Source organism: Vitis riparia, chromosome 19, assembly GCF_004353265.1.
Source record: "Vitis riparia cultivar Riparia Gloire de Montpellier isolate 1030 chromosome 19, EGFV_Vit.rip_1.0, whole genome shotgun sequence".
Classification (NCBI taxonomy): Eukaryota; Viridiplantae; Streptophyta; class Magnoliopsida; order Vitales; family Vitaceae; genus Vitis; species Vitis riparia.
In genome coordinates, this window is record NC_048449.1 from 4,990,984 (window position 1) to 5,007,001 (window position 16,018).

Below are 16,018 nucleotides of genomic sequence, written 5' to 3' on the forward strand. Positions count from 1 at the left end.
TCAATTTTATTAATAAACTAAAACTATATATATATAAAAAAAAAAAACACCTAAAATAACTAGTATAAATTATTAAATCAAAGCAAACTAAAAACTGAAACTTTCCAACATGAGATCAATTTCATTAATGAACTAAACTATAACAAATATCTAAACTAAATATAATGAATCAAATTAAATTAAAGCAACCTAAAAACGCAAACTTTCAAACATAGAATCAATTTTATCAATGAATTAAAACTATAAATGTATTTTAACTAAATAGATGAATCAAACTAAATCGGAGTAAACTAAAAAAATGAACTTTCTAACATGAAATCAATTTTATCAACAAATAAATGAATGAATAACAAGTAATTAAAAGAGTAGCAAATACATGAATAACTGAATGAATAAAATTCAAACGTTTTCAATTTGAAGCAATCAATCAAAATTAAATAGGGATCAAATCATTCTTTTTTTTTTTTAATGTTTTCCTTAATATAATGAATCAAAACTAAAACATACAAACTCATTTAAGCTAAACTAACAAATAAATTAATACTAAATTAGATTGGAATTAAAAAAATCCACTTCGACTAATAAAATTATTTGAGTTATCAAATTAGAATCAAAAATGCATTTTTTTTTAAATAAAACATATTAATAATTTAGTGACTCAAAAACTAAAATAATCAAAATTGAAAAAAACAATATGCAATCTTTCTAAACGTTTAATCAGACAATTGAATTAAAATTATGAATAAAATAAATTAATAAACCAAATTGAAACCTAAATTGTACCTAAAAAAGATTAATTAATTAAACTAAGAAATCAAAATCAATAACAAAACTAAACTAAGGAGTGAATTAAGACAAAACTAATTAAATTAAACTCACAAACACATTTTAACTATCATATGGATAAAAACAAAATTAGCATGGACTTATGAATTACGAACAAAAATAATCAAAACTATTTCAAAAACTCACCTGTATTATAAAAAAAAATCTGCCTTTGATGCGTTAAGTTGGCTCCCCTCTCCGTGTGGATCTCTCTATTCCCAAAAAAAAAAATCTCTTCTTCTACCCTGTGGATCTCTCTACCCCTGTTTATATGGTACCACCTTCTTTTTTTTTTAATATTCTCTTTATTTATTTAATGCACGTGGATCCGGGAAAGTGCATGCATCATGGCTTATGATATACGATGGAATTTACATGATTGCCCATGCCCAACTTGGAAATTTTGGATCTGATGGGCTCAGATGAATCTGCATTCGAGGCCCCAACCCGCATAGCACTCTCCATCGTCCGATTTGAATACCTTTGTTCCCGCCATCTCGCAATATATTACAATCCTTGAGAACCGTTGATGCTGTCGACGAAGAGGAAGTCGTCGAATCTGCGCCCTCTGAGGAGTCGGTGGAGTCTGCACACGAGTGATCACATGATTCCCTGCCCGAGAGTTGCTCGCTCTCCGCAGTTCGTTGCCAGCGACTGCGCCGACACCGGAGACTCCGTCCCATTAGATCTTGGTGGTCGATCGCCAGCGTTCCAGTCAAGGAGGCGAAGTCTGAGGCGTTGACCACTGCCGCAGCTACGTTGAGAATGCTATGAAATCTCCCGGAGGGACGTCGGATCTGGACGGCGGTGAGGGAGGAGTGCAGCAGCGTTGCAATGTGGAGATGATGGTTCTCACGGCAGTGTAGCGGTGCAAGTAGAGGAGATCGCATCGTCGGTGGTCGGCAGTGCATGAGGAGTGGTCGTCGGAGAGATGGCGCTGGTGAGGGCATTCGCAATTCTGTTCTTTGATGGATTCAAGCTTTTCATCTCACTCGCGATCACGGTTCCTCTACTCTGAATCGCGATCCCGCTCTCGGTTTCTGGAAGAGCAGTGGTGGCGGCTGTCCAGAGAGAGGTCTGAGGGTTTGTTGGTGGAGGCAGCGCGTGAGGAGTGGTCGGCGGAGGAGGAGCCGCTTTTAGGTGCCGACGTAGGCGATAACTCTGGCAGATCTGCTGAATAAAAAAATGCGATTCTGAAGCCGTGATTGCAGGCAACTCTGGGAGGGCCTTGACAGAGCAGACAATACGCTTGAGAAGGGAAAGCTTTGAGCTAGCCATGCTGCCACTAACATCCAACACGACAACAAGATCTATGGGAGCACGATCAAGAAGATGGGCGTCATTAAGAAGAGTTGGTGCCTTAATGCCCACAAGAACTGCAAATGATGGCGGTTATGGTGGTGATGGCGACGGAAGCCACTGGAGGCGTCTTCGTCCATGTTAGATTCGGCCGGCGATGGTGAGAAGTGCAGCAGTGTTGTGACGTGGAGATGGCGGAAAGAAAACCAGAAAAAGAATCGTGATGAAGGTGTGATCTCCTGTTCTCTAAGAAAATGGGTCCCCAAGGGAAGATGGTGATTCCATCCTTGAGTATGAAGGTTATGGAGCTCCGAAAATGGGTGTTTGATGACCCTTTCTCACTTTTTCAATGAAGAATTCAAGAAAACGCCCCCTAGTCTTGTTGTCGGTGTTGTGGCTTCTTTTTATACCGACATTAGAAGTCACTGGAACTCCAGCTGTCATTTATTCTCAAGCGTGGTGTGCATGCTTCCATGTTCACGTGTTCTTCTCGAGGGATCATCCTCTCTAGAGACTTCCAGAGAGCCTCTAAAAATGCCTAACCTCTAATGCCACCTCTATGTGACAACTCTCACCAACTTCATCCTCATGCCTTCACAGGAACCTCCCACTCCCAAACATGCAATTCGTCTCCTCATGCAAAACAAAACCAAAATAAAATTAAAAAATTAAAAGAAAAGAAAATAAACCCATGGAAATAATAGAATAAAACACTATTTTAAAATAAAAGGAAGAGAACTAGGAGAGACTAGATTATATAATTTCGTCTTTTAACAAAGGGGGTCGTATGCATATTTTAAATCTAAACAATTCAAACAATTTTCTATTAAGTAAGTAAATAAATAAAATAAAAATAAAAATAAAAATAAAAATAGTAATGATAATAATATTGACAATTAATAATAATAAAGAAATAAAGAGTAAAAATGAAAATAAATAAACAAAATATATATAATTATCGAATGCATGCAATAATAATAATAATAATAATAATGATAATAATAAAAGTTATAATAATAATAATAAAAGTTATTTATATATATATAAAAGTTAAGCCCGATGAAGTATTTAAACGGACCTAAGTGGGTGCCTAACGAACTAAGTGTCCTAAAGTGATCGGGACATTGTCTAAATGGCCTAAACATGCATAAGAACTATCCTAGAAAAATAAAGAAAAACTTAAGTCTAAATCAAAACTGTCAAGGGTCACAATAAGGGGATAGACAATCCTTCAACCAGAATCTTCGAGGTGGCTGAAGAAAGGTAAGTAATGTGAGTAGCTATGGGCCACCAAGGAACTACTATAAAGCACTGAAAACAAATTTAAAGACTTGTGCTAAAGGGACAAAATTGAGGGTCTACATAAGGTCATTGATTATTCGAGAAAGAAGGAAGAAGCCAAATCCATCTTTAGCAGAATTGAAAGATGAGGGCTCCAGGATACTGCAACTTGCAAATGACTAGTATACATGAGTACAAGAGCAGCCAGCAACATTGACCAGACTGCACAGCTTGAATGATTAGTCTTTGTGGGAACCGTTCCTAACACTTGATGGACTTTTACATCTTAGATTAGCCTTCCATTGAATGTTAGCTGTGTGGTTGAGAGAAGCCTCCAAAATGAGTTGGAGCCTCAAGGTTGTGAACATTAATTATAGTGATTGTAAACAATGAAAGCTATACGTCAGTATGGAAGTTGAACAGAAGCTGGAAGATATAGATTTTTCAAAATGGAATTTATATCTATATCGTATTCAAAGTCACTTGTCTTTTGTGAGTTGAAACACAAATATCCTCCAACCATTGCAAGGAATAAAACTGGGTGGGAATGGCATACTGTTCTTGGTCTTCACCTCATATTCAGATTCTTTCAGAGAAGACTCGAGATTGGTCATAAATGGGGAAATTCGTGGAATTGAGGTATTTGAGATTGCCTTCATTGTGGCATTTGTTAAATTATCATTTGTGATTGTCAATTTTAAGAAGCATAGAAAATTCAAATTGATTGCATGGTGGTGGATGCTGGTTTCTAGGTATGAAACTCTTATTCAATTCAAAGGAATATATGTTCAATGAAAATGACTGATTAGTAATTCATAAAAGCTTGGAAATATGGCCAACCAACACAACTGCATTAATCCTGCCGTTTGAAAAAGAGTAGTATTAAGAGTCTTAGGAAGCACATGAGGAGTCAGGCCTCCATTTTCTGATAGCATCAATGGATGCATTTGTAAAACTCGTAGTTCTTTTCTTCTATGTAATCTCCATCTTAAGAATCTCCACGGCAGTAGACACCATTACGGCAAATCAACAAATTAAAGATGGGGAGACCATCGTTTCAGCTGGTGGGAGCTTTGAACTGGGTTTTTTCCACCCGGGTAATTCCAAAAATCGGTACCTGGGAATATGGTACAAGAAGGTGAGTGTCCCGACTGTGGTATGGGTTGGCAACAGAGAAATCCCACTCACTGATTCATTGGGAGTTTTGAAGGTCACAGACCAGGGAACTCTTGTTATTCTCAGTGGTACTAATAGCACCATTTGGTCTTCTAATGCATCACGATCTGCACAGAATCCAACTGCCCAGCTTTTGGAGTCTGGAAATCTTGTACTGAGAAATGGAAATGATGATGACCCAGAAAATTTCTTATGGCAGAGCTTTGATTGTCCATGCAATACTCTTCTACCAGGCATGAAGCTTGGAAGGAATACAGTGACAGGCCTGGATCGGTACTTATCATCATGGAAGAGCACTGATGACCCTTCTAAAAGTAATTTTACGTATGCGCTTGATCCTAGTGGATATCCACAACTATTGCTGAGGAAGGACTCAGCTGTGATTTTTCGGTCTGGACCATGGAATGGTCTTCGATTTAGTGGGTTTCCTGAACTAAGGCCAAACAAAGTTTTTAACTATTCTTTTGTTTTCAATGAAAGGGAGATGCACTTTACCTATGAGCTTGTTAGCAGCTCAGTTCTTTCAAGGCTGGTGCTAAATCCTAATGGAAACGTGCAGCGTTCCATATGGGTCGATGAAACCAACAGTTGGAATCCTTACTCAACTGCATATAAGGATGACTGTGATAGCTTCGCAGTATGCGGAGCATACAGCACCTGTAACATCTACCGGTCTCCAAGATGTGGATGTATAAAAGGATTTGTACCAAAGTTCCCAGACCAATGGGACAGGGTGGATTGGTCAAATGGCTGTGTGCGAAGTACTTCACTAAATTGTCAGAAGGGTGATGGGTTTGCAAAGGTCTCTGGTGTCAAACTTCCAGACACTAGAAACACCTCCTTTAATGAAAGCATGAACCTCGAGGAATGCGCATCAATGTGCTTGAGGGACTGCTCTTGCACTGCTTATACAAATTCAAATATCAGTGGAGGAGGAAGTGGATGCTTGCTCTGGTTTGGTGACTTGATTGATATAAAAGAGTTAGCTGAAAATGGGCAAGATTTCTACATAAGGATGGCTGCATCAGAATTAGGTATGAGATTTCTACATTGCTATGTTTATGACTTTTCTTAGTAATAAAATTTTGCCATTTTCTGAAACATGGCCAATGTGAAAAATCTGTGAAACAAACAACTAAGGGGCAAGGCTGAACCTTTTTCTTCTTTCATGGTATAAAGTGCTTATTCTCTGATGTCCCTATCGTAAAGCACTGGTCCATGCAAAACTTTAAAATTTTGTTGCACAGCTTTTAGTTGCAGTTAACTAGATGATATTACACATAAACATGCCATCTGAATTCTGGCCTCTAATCCTGCTGCAACTGCAGTTCCTTGCACTCCTGCTTTCAGGGTTGGAACTACAAATATTTTGGATCTGAAATTCCTCCATATAGGAAATTTGTACTTTTCCCATAATAATTCTTGGTTTCCCTGTTTGATTGCTTTGTTTCTGGATCAAGATGCCAGTTCAAAAGTGAAGAAGAGAAGGTGGGTCCTTGTCAGCACTGTGTCAATTGCGGGAATGATCCTCCTAGGCCTAGCCGCGACCTTGCATGTTCTGAGGAAGAAGAGGCTAAAGAGAAAAGGTAACTACTTATACTCCTTGAAGTTCCACTGTGTGGTACAACAGAGGGAGCAAGGGAATGACCTGGCTTGAATATATGATTAATGAATTTATCTAGGCCTGGTATTGGGTCAAGTTCAGGTTTTCTTTGAACTTGACTGACCTTAAAGTGACCTCAGCCTCATCCATGGCAATCGCTACTTAGGACCCAACATTTTGACAAATTATATTTTGCTTAATTTGTATTCCTTCCATTCTCTGATTTACAGTGAAAACAGAACAAAGTAGTGAAAGTGCTAAAACCAATGAAAGACAGGAGGATCTAGAGTTACCATTATTTGACTTAGATACGATTTTGAATGCCACCAATGAATTTTCAAGAAACAATAAGCTTGGAGAGGGTGGTTTTGGACCTGTCTACAAGGTAAGAATCTGCTCTTCCTTTATATTGATACTGATACATTGCTGTGCAGTTCTAAAGATGGTCTATATCCCTAGTCTTTATGATATGGAAGGTTAAGCATCAAGGTCAATATGTTATCATTTTGATGCTAGTATATGAGGCAGAACTTTGTGAAACTTCTTTATCGGGATATAAAAGTTTTAGCATGCAAATATGCTTTCAAAAGTATAAAATTTAGTCCCCATGCTTTTAGTGAAAGTGCATAACCTTTTACAGATATGCCTTCAGAAACTCAGAGCACAAACTAACAATGAGGGAAACATGAATAATTTGTTTATTTGAAGAGTACACTTCTTTGTTCATACATCACTTAAATCATACAGAAATGACTACTGATGGTCAACATTCTAACAGTCATGTCTAATGATAATTTCAGGGTATATTGCAAGATGGAAAAGAAATAGCTGTGAAGAGGCTGTCAAAAGATTCTATGCAAGGACTTGATGAGTTTAAAAATGAAGTTATATATATATCCAAACTTCAGCACCGAAATCTTGTGAAGCTTCTAGGATGCTGCATTCATAAAGAAGAAAAGATGTTGATCTATGAGTACATGCCCAACAAAAGCTTGGACTTCATTTTTGGTTTGTCTCAAAAACCCCAATATATTTAGTCTCATGAGATTGCTTGAGTGATCTATCTTTGTACTTTGTTTCTCTAGACATATTCCTTCATTATATTCTAGACTGAGTTTTGACCAAATGGTTCCAAGATAAACTACTTCCTTCTGTTTTCTTTTTTCTAGTCCATCTAGGTCTTCTATTAACCATGGGGATTTTGAACCCTTAGCATTCTGACAATTTTTCCTTGTCACTGAGAATAATTTTCATGTTTTTGGTCATTACATATTTTTTCTAGCTGAATCTCTCATATGAAAATTTGAAATTCATTCGTTTCTAGAATCATTTTCTACTTTTCAAGAATTCAATAAGTAGAATGGATTAACCTGAATTGACACAAAAATTGACAGATCAAATGCAAAGCATGGTACTAGATTGGCCTAAGCGCATTGCCATTATCAATGGTATTGCTCGAGGGCTTCTTTATCTTCATCAAGACTCCAGGCTCAGAATAATCCACAGGGATCTTAAAGCAGATAATATTTTACTTGATAATGAGATGAGCCCCAAAATCTCAGACTTTGGCATGGCAAGAAGTTTTGGAGGAAATGATACTGAAGCAAATACCAAAAGGGTGGTTGGAACATTGTAAGTACATCTAGAAATGTTGCCAGTACTTTATTTTCATTGCATGTAATTTCATATCTTCCTTCCATGGTCTTCTACAGTGGCTACATGTCTCCAGAATATGCTAGTGATGGAGTATATTCAGTAAAATCCGATGTTTTCAGCTTTGGTGTTTTGATGCTGGAGATTGTTAGTGGGAAGAGAAACAGAGGATTTAACCATCCAGACCACAGCTTTAATCTTCTTGGACATGTAAGTATTGAGTGATATCTCCTTATTTTTTTGCAATAAAACCACTACTGATCTTGCTTTGAATGGTGTAGGCATGGACACTCCATATGAAGGGCAGACCTTTAGAACTGATTGACGCATCCTTGGGGGAGGCCTATAATCAGTCTGAAGTGCTACGTGCACTCAACGTGGGACTATTATGTGTACAAAGTAATCCAGATGATCGACCAAACATGTCTTCTGTGGTTCTGATGTTGGGGAGTGAGGGTGCATTGCCTCAGCCTAAAGAGCCTGGTTTTTTCACCCAAAGGATTATGCTGGAAGCAAATTCATCACTAAGCAGGATGGCAGCTTTTTCTGGTAATGAATATACCATTACGCTCATATATGATCGATAGAAGGAATTTCATGTTGGTTTTTTCGTCTTGTCCTGAGATTCATGACTGTAATAACTGTTGAGGATGCTGAAAGTTTCAACTCATTTTGGTGTCTTCCCCAACCATAAAGCTTGGAATAGTACATACACCCATATGATTAATGAGTTTTGTGATGATATATTCAGAATGGAATTTGGTGGTGTATTGCTCAACAGCCTAGTTAGTCTTTATCAATCCCACTTGTATGTTCAATGAACACAAATTTTCTTTATTAAAGTTCAATAATAGAAGCTGCATCGAATGGGTTTTCCAGTACACATTTGGATCTAGTTTTTTCAAATATACCAGTCTTTCATGTGCTTTTGGTGTTTCTTCGTCTCTAAAGAGGGGCTCACTTCTGTTTTTAATATTTTAAATAAGTTCTGAGATTGTTAATAGCTCAACTGTTTCAAGGCTAGTGTTAAAAATCCTGACAGCAACGTGCAGCATTTCATGGAATCAGGCCCCTCTTCATGCTGCCCTTGCAGATCCTTCAACTCCTACTTTCGTAGTTTTGTTCCATGGTTTCGCTGCTTAATTGCTTTCCATCTGGGTCAGGATGCTTTTGCGAGTATAAATAACAGCTCCAAAAGAAGCTGGGTAATTGTCAGCTCCATTTACTTATGGGAACTATTCTCCTTAGCCAAGTCCTCACCCTGTATATGCACCAATATTTGGTTCCAATACATGTGTCCAACAAAAGCTTGGGCTTCTTCCTTGGTGGTTTGGTCCTCTGTCTTTAGGTAAAACACAGATAACTTCATACCTAATTCTGATGCCAGGAACCCATCTTCAGAAGGGTCCTCCGTGCTCCTCCATGATGATAGGAACCGATCCAGATCTGTCACCCTGTTTCTTCCAAATTCCATGCCTTTGTAGAAGAGTATTGCATGAATAATCAAAACTCTGCCATGGAAAGTTCCCTGTACCACTGTCATTTGCATTTTTTCATGACAAAATGTACAGATTCCAAACGCTGAGCATTTGGACTCTCTGAATGAATTGGATTACGATATGATGCCATTAGCAAGACTGGGAATGGCAAGAGTCCCTTTTTTTTCCATGACCTTTAAGATTCCTGATGAAGTGGCTGAGTGGGATTTCTCTGTAGGAAACCCATACAACTGTCTCCCTAGCCACTTTCCTGTATCATACCGTATTTATGAATTTGTGGGATTATCTGGCCAGAAAGAACCCAATTGAAACCTTCCAACAGCTTCATTGATTATCTCACCATCAATAATGAGCTGATTTACGGTTAATTTACTTGGAACAAGACAATTTTAGTTGCTTGGCCATGACCAATCAATCATTTTCCCGGGATATATATTCTGCCAATAAGTGGCATATATTCCCTTGAAATAAATAACAAAATCAATCCCAATTTGCATCTGGAATATACTTAAATCTCATGTCAGCCCCACAAAATTATTAAGCACATTTTTGTGGTTTTGTTATGATTTCTGTCCATTGTTTAGATAATAAACTTTTGTTCTTGATGCTAAAAGATTAAAAGTTCATATTTTTTCTTTTGTTTTTTTTTTTACTTGATTCAGATATGTTAAGATGGTAATATCATTGAATTATTCTAGAGAGAAACCAAAACCCTTTTTAGAAGAAACAAACGACACACAAAAGACCAAAAACAGAGTCCAGGTTTCCCCTACAACATGCAAGTGATTAGTATTTTTTAAAAGAATAGCTTTCATTATAAGGTCGACTTCTATTATTGAACTTATATCTATGAATAATCTTCATTATATATAAAAAGCACCAGAAGAGATTGATCACCTGATGACATCTTAGATGAGTCTGTTGTTGGAAGACAAGCAGTATGGTTGAGAGAAGCGACCAAAAGTAGTTGAAACTTAAGCTTATATGATGGATTGACTGCCAGAAGAAGAATTTGCCTCCATCATATTCCTTTCAGCTAAGAAACAAGGCTCTTTAGCCTGACATAGTGCACCCTGGCTACCCAACATAAGAACCACAGAATGCATGCTTGGCCGATCATATGGGAAGCATTGTACATAATAGGCCTAAATTGATTTGAACGTAGAACTTCAGATTGATAGCAGGTGTTCCCACTGATGCATCAATAAATTTTGAAGACCTACCTTCAATATAGTCTCCATGCCTAGACAATTGAAAACAGGATCAGCACTAATTCTATTGTAGTGAAGGAAGTCAATATTACGTAATACTAACATACCCAAGAAGGTTAAAGCTGTGCTCTGGATGACAGAATCCTCTGTTTCTCTTCCCACTTACAATCGCACCAAAACACCAAAGCTAAAAACATCAGATTTTGTGGAGTGCAGTTCTTCACTTGCATACTATGGACATATAACCTTTCTAGGAAACCATTGAAGAAGGGGATGAATTTACAAGCAATGGGTACAGTAGTATGTTCATATCATTAAATGTATTTACAATGTTCCAGCAACTCTTGTTCTGTTTTCTTCAGTTTCATTTCCTCCAAAACTTCTTGCTATTCCAAAGTCTGAAATTTTTGGGCTCATTTCATTATCTAGTAAAATGTTTTCTGCTTTGAGATGTCTATGGATTATCCTGAGTCTGGAATCTTGATGTAGATGAAGAAGGCCTCAAGCAATCCCATTGACAATGAGCTTAGGCCAGTATAGTACCATGCTTCACATTTGGTCTGTACATTTTTTTTGTCAATCAAGTTAACCCCTTCTAATACTCTGATTGTTGAATATTTCAAGAAACAAATGATTTCAAATTCCATGAGAGTGGCTAAGAGCAATGACATGTAAAATTGAAAGTGAGTATGATTGATGCTCATTTTCAGTGATTAAGGAATTTTATCAAGGAGAAGTAAATGGATAATGGATCTTAATCGGAGGGATCCAAACCCCTAATTGTTTATAGAAGAGCCAAAAGGTTAGAGAAAATAGAAGTAAGAAATATTTTCTTGATAAATGCATCTATGCTTTATTTTTTTCCCAACAATTTTTCTTAGGATTTGGTCAAATCCATTGTAAATAAAGAATTTCCCTAGCATGCATAAGAGAAAAGAGAAACAAAAGAGAAGTCACTCGACTAATCAAGCAAAACGTATAGGGGTTTTAGAGAGCCAAACCAGAAATGAACAGATCCAAGATTTTGTTGGGCATGTACTCATAGATCAGCATCCAAGAAGCTTTACAAAATTTTCGACTGCGGAAGGTCTGCAATGGATCCAACTTCATTTTTGAACTCATTCAATCCTTGTCTAGAATTTTTAGACAGCCTCTTCACAGCTATTTCTTGTCCCTCTTGCACTAGCCCCTGAAAACATTACTCAGTATGATAGGTCAATGACCAAACTTACAGTTTCAAAATGAAGAGCCCTAAACAAGCTAGTGACATAAAAATGTTGGAACATACACTGGCATAAAGACATCAAAGCCATATACTGGCCTTACTGCTTCATTTAGATACCCATGAGGATTGGGGACATGGACTATTTCCCAAAAAGCAGAGTATATATCCTTACCTTGTAGACAGATCCAAAACTACCCTCTCCATGCTTAATGTTGATTGAAAATTTATTGGTGGCATTCAATAATGTGGCCAGTCAAATGATAGTAACTCTAGATGCTCCTGGCTTTCATTAGTCTCACCTCCTGAATCGTGTTCCATATTTCCTGCAAAAGGGGGAATGGGATGAAGAATTATACCATACATCAATTGTATACACAGAAAACCTGAACTTGACCCATTTCCAAGCCTCGATCAATTCATCCTTTATCAAATCAAGTCAGGACATTCCCTTGCTCCCTGTTGAATAAGACATAGTCAGACATCATGTGGAACTTTTTACTAATACATATAGTGATACAAGTACTATGAATAGTTACCTTTTCTCTTTAGCTGCTTCTCCCTCTTCTTCAGCATGTACAAGGTCATGAATAGGCTTACAAGAATTATTCTGGTAATTGATATAGAGATGAAAATGATCTGCTTTGGTTTCTTCTTAGAGCTGCTATTTGTGCTTGAAAAGCATCTTGTTGACCCAGATGGAAAGAAACTAAACAGGAAAGCCAGGAAATTAAATAGAAAAACAATAAATTCCAATAAATTCACATCAGCTATGTTTGAGAAAGAGGTAAGCCTTTAAGTTGCAGAATCAAGGGATAAAAACCAGAGGCACATATGCAAGGTGAACAACTGATTAAAAACTTTTGAATAAGTATACTAGTTGTCCTCCAGGAAATTTGTATCAGAATTATGTGTCAGGTAAGAAAAAATAAGTTCATACCTAATTCATCCTTACATAAAAGTCTAGTCCATTTTCAGCAAACTCTCTGATATCAATCAAGTCATTGAACCAGAGCAAGCATACACTTCCCCCTCCTCTGATATCTGAATCTGCATAAGCAGTGCACAGCAGTTCCTCAAGCACAGGAATGCACATTCCTTAAGGTTCATGCTTTCATTAAACCAGGAGTTCCGTGTGTCTGGCAGTTTCACACCAGAGTACTTTACAAATCCATCACCCTTCTGAAATCCAGTGGAGTACTTCAAACGCATTCATTTGACCAATCTACCATGTCCCAATTGCTTTAGAACTTTGGCCTAAATCCTTTCATACAGTCACATTTTGGAGATTGGTAAATCTTACAGATGCCATTCGCGCCATAGAATGCATAATTGTCAGACATCCTTCTGTGCAGATGAGTAAAGAGTCCTATTATTTATGTAACCACAATGTGTAACCATTAGGAGTTATCAAGAGCCTCATAATTACAGAGCTGTAAACAAGATTATAAATACAATACATCTCCTTTCCATTAAAAACAAAATCATATGCATAAACCGGGATTGCTGTCAATTGAGGTAACCCACTAAATTAAATACCATTCCATGGTCCAGCACAAAACTTTAAAGCTAAACCATTGCTGACAAGTAGTTGCAGAAATCAACAAGGATCAATCCTATAAATAAAATAACCTTTAGAATGATCACCAACACTCTTCCATGGTGACAGGAACCAATCCAGGCCTGTTATTCTGTTCCAAGCTTCATGCCTGGTATAAGAGTATCACATGGATAATCAAAACTCTGCCACAGGAAGTTTTCTAGGTCACTGTCATTACCATTTTTCATAACAAGATTTCCAGCTCCAAAAGCTGAGCATTTGCATCCTGTGCAGACCATGATGAATTAGAAGACCAAAGAATTTCTATTAGTACCATAAAGAACAACAAGAATTCCCTCTGAGTGACCTTTAAAATTCCTGATGAATCAGTTAGTGGACTTTCTCTATTGGCAATCCATACCACAGTCCCATTACACACTTTCTTGTACCATATCCAAAGTATTGATTTTTGGAGTTACTAATAGATTGTATGGTCCCCCTGAATTGAATATTTTTTTGATTTGTATGACTTAAGAGTTAAGAGAACATCAATATCCATCATCATACAGAATGATCCAGTGGTCATCATCATCTCCTACATCGAAATTTGATTTTCTGTGCTTCTTAAAATGGAATTGGGATTAGTTTATCCCTTGAATGCACTTATTGAGTTTTCACATGAACAATCTCACATCTGTTTTAGAAGAATTACAGGGTGAAGTAAAGACCAAGAACAGAATGACTATTGCAGCAAATTCTCTTTCCTTGCCAAGGTATCCAGGATAAAAATGACAGATAAAAATGCATACAGGGAAAGTTTAAATGCTATATCTTCTATTATTAAATTTTAATTAATACTGATGAATGGCTTCCATAATACAAATAAGAGACATGGGCAAAGACGAACCACAGACTGCATAATCAGCTAAAACTGGCCCTTGCTTTTCAGGGTAAGAATTTGGTCCCAAGACATTCCTCTGAGAAAAAAGACCAGGCTATCTAGGCTAAGATTCGAGAAATCAGAACCATGGAAGACATGCTTTGCCTTCATCAGGCTATCACAGTACACATAATCAAGGTTGAGATTCGAGAAAATCTAAAATATCACCATAAAAGAAAAAATTTGGCCTTGGATTATGCACACTTTTTGTGAATCCACCTAGCATTTGTATCTAGCATTTATTCATCTTTCTGATCAGAAATGGTAGGTGAGAGGAAAACACTGGTTGCCCACCATCTATATAACCTTGTCTACTAGTTCATAGATTGTCATTAAATTTGAATAGTTCTGTAAGTATCAACATTGTGTTTTCTATCCTTATATGTATATCTTTTTAGTTTCTAAATAATTTTTTTTCTTTCTTATGTAGAGATTATCAGGTTCCAACAAAAATCAATAGGGTGTAAGATGGAGCTACCAAGTAAGTTCAATAACCACAAGAAATCACTTCAACAAGGAATCTCACTTTTAGGAAATGGTGATTTGATTTCAAACAGCAAGCTTATTGCACTGGTGGTGGATAGCAATAGAATTTGGCAAATATTTGAGAAAGCAAATTTAGAATCTCAAGATGTTGAGACCCAAGTGATGGGAAGTGGGAGAGATGTTGTGGATCTCTTGGCCTCTAGGGCAAACTTCAATATCATCATCATGGCTATGGTACTCCCAATCAAGAATGGAGTTGAAGTGAGCTTATCATTTTTGTATTGTGAGTGCAAAGTGTGCTAAGAGTGCAACGTGTACTCCACATGTAATGTGTGGTACTTGTTCACCTTTCTTATTATGCTTATTAATTTGCCAACAATATAATTTAGAAACAACAAAAAGAATCTACCAAACTCATGAGAGGCATCCTAATTATGCTTTCTGTAATACACAATCATGCTTTAGAAACAACAAAAAAAATCTACCAAAGTCATGAGATGCATACTAATTATGCTTTCTGTTATACACAATTATGCTAACGTGCAACATGTACTACTCATGTAATGTGTGGTATTTTTCACCTTTCTTACTATGCTAATTAATTTGCCAATGTAATTTAAAAACAATGAACAGAATCTACCAAAGTCATGCTAAATGATGCTTACTAAATTACTAATTATACTTTCTGCTATACACAAGGATCAAACCATCATTCAACCTTTTATATGATTACATTATTTGCTAGACTCCTAAGTATTTTTCCAATTTATTTATGCTAAACTTTTTGTGTATTTTAGAAATATATGTTGTTTTCCCTTTTTAAAATACTATTGTTATTATATTTTTTGTTATTGTACTCATGTATTTCGTATTATGTGTTATTCTTCTATCATAGACCACTAGTCAGATTTAAGCAATAGGGGTGTTACTGCTTGCTCATATGAAAGGGAGAGGCAAGCATTTTTGGATGCTGTGTGGATGAGTTTATTGGGAAACTGCTTACAGAAGTTCGCCTCTGTTCTGAGAGAGGTCCAAGATGCCTAAAAGAGAGTTGATCCCAATGGAGGGCTCTATTAACTTGCTAAATAGACCCAAGAGAGGACTCTGTCAATATGTCAACTTGATTGAATGCAGAAATTCAGATAGATTGCAGGTGATCCCACTGATGCATCAATAAGTTGCGAAGACCTACCTTCCTAGACAATTCAAAGCAAGATCAGCAACAGTTTTGCGACTATTCAAAGACAAGTGATTGTTTATAGATACCAGACGAACCAATTAGC

The 16,018-nt window shown here is 36.9% G+C and overlaps 2 protein-coding genes and 1 long non-coding RNA gene across 3 annotated transcripts; 1 reads left to right on the top strand and 2 right to left on the bottom strand.

Annotated features, from left to right (window-relative positions):
* Positions 1 to 1,196: 1,196 nt before the first annotated feature.
* On the bottom strand, positions 1,197 to 1,715 carry LOC117909132. The gene has a single exon (XM_034823024.1). The coding sequence runs from the start codon at positions 1,713 to 1,715 to the stop codon at positions 1,197 to 1,199; it is 519 nt and encodes a 172-aa protein (XP_034678915.1).
* Positions 1,716 to 4,342: 2,627 nt separating this feature from the next.
* On the top strand, positions 4,343 to 8,631 carry LOC117909137 (G-type lectin S-receptor-like serine/threonine-protein kinase At4g27290). The gene is made up of 6 exons (XM_034823029.1): positions 4,343 to 5,615; positions 6,424 to 6,569; positions 6,985 to 7,192; positions 7,579 to 7,816; positions 7,897 to 8,047; positions 8,119 to 8,631. Exons 1-6 carry the CDS (start codon positions 4,343 to 4,345, stop codon positions 8,422 to 8,424), a joined length of 2,322 nt encoding a protein of 773 aa, XP_034678920.1. The 3' UTR covers positions 8,425 to 8,631.
* Positions 8,632 to 11,415: 2,784 nt separating this feature from the next.
* LOC117908954 lies at positions 11,416 to 12,527 on the bottom strand. Its single transcript, XR_004650297.1, has 3 exons — positions 12,309 to 12,527; positions 11,945 to 12,228; positions 11,416 to 11,736 (listed from the first exon to the last, which is right to left on the bottom strand). It is a non-coding gene; the product is annotated as an uncharacterized LOC117908954 (long non-coding RNA).
* Positions 12,528 to 16,018: the final 3,491 nt, after the last annotated feature.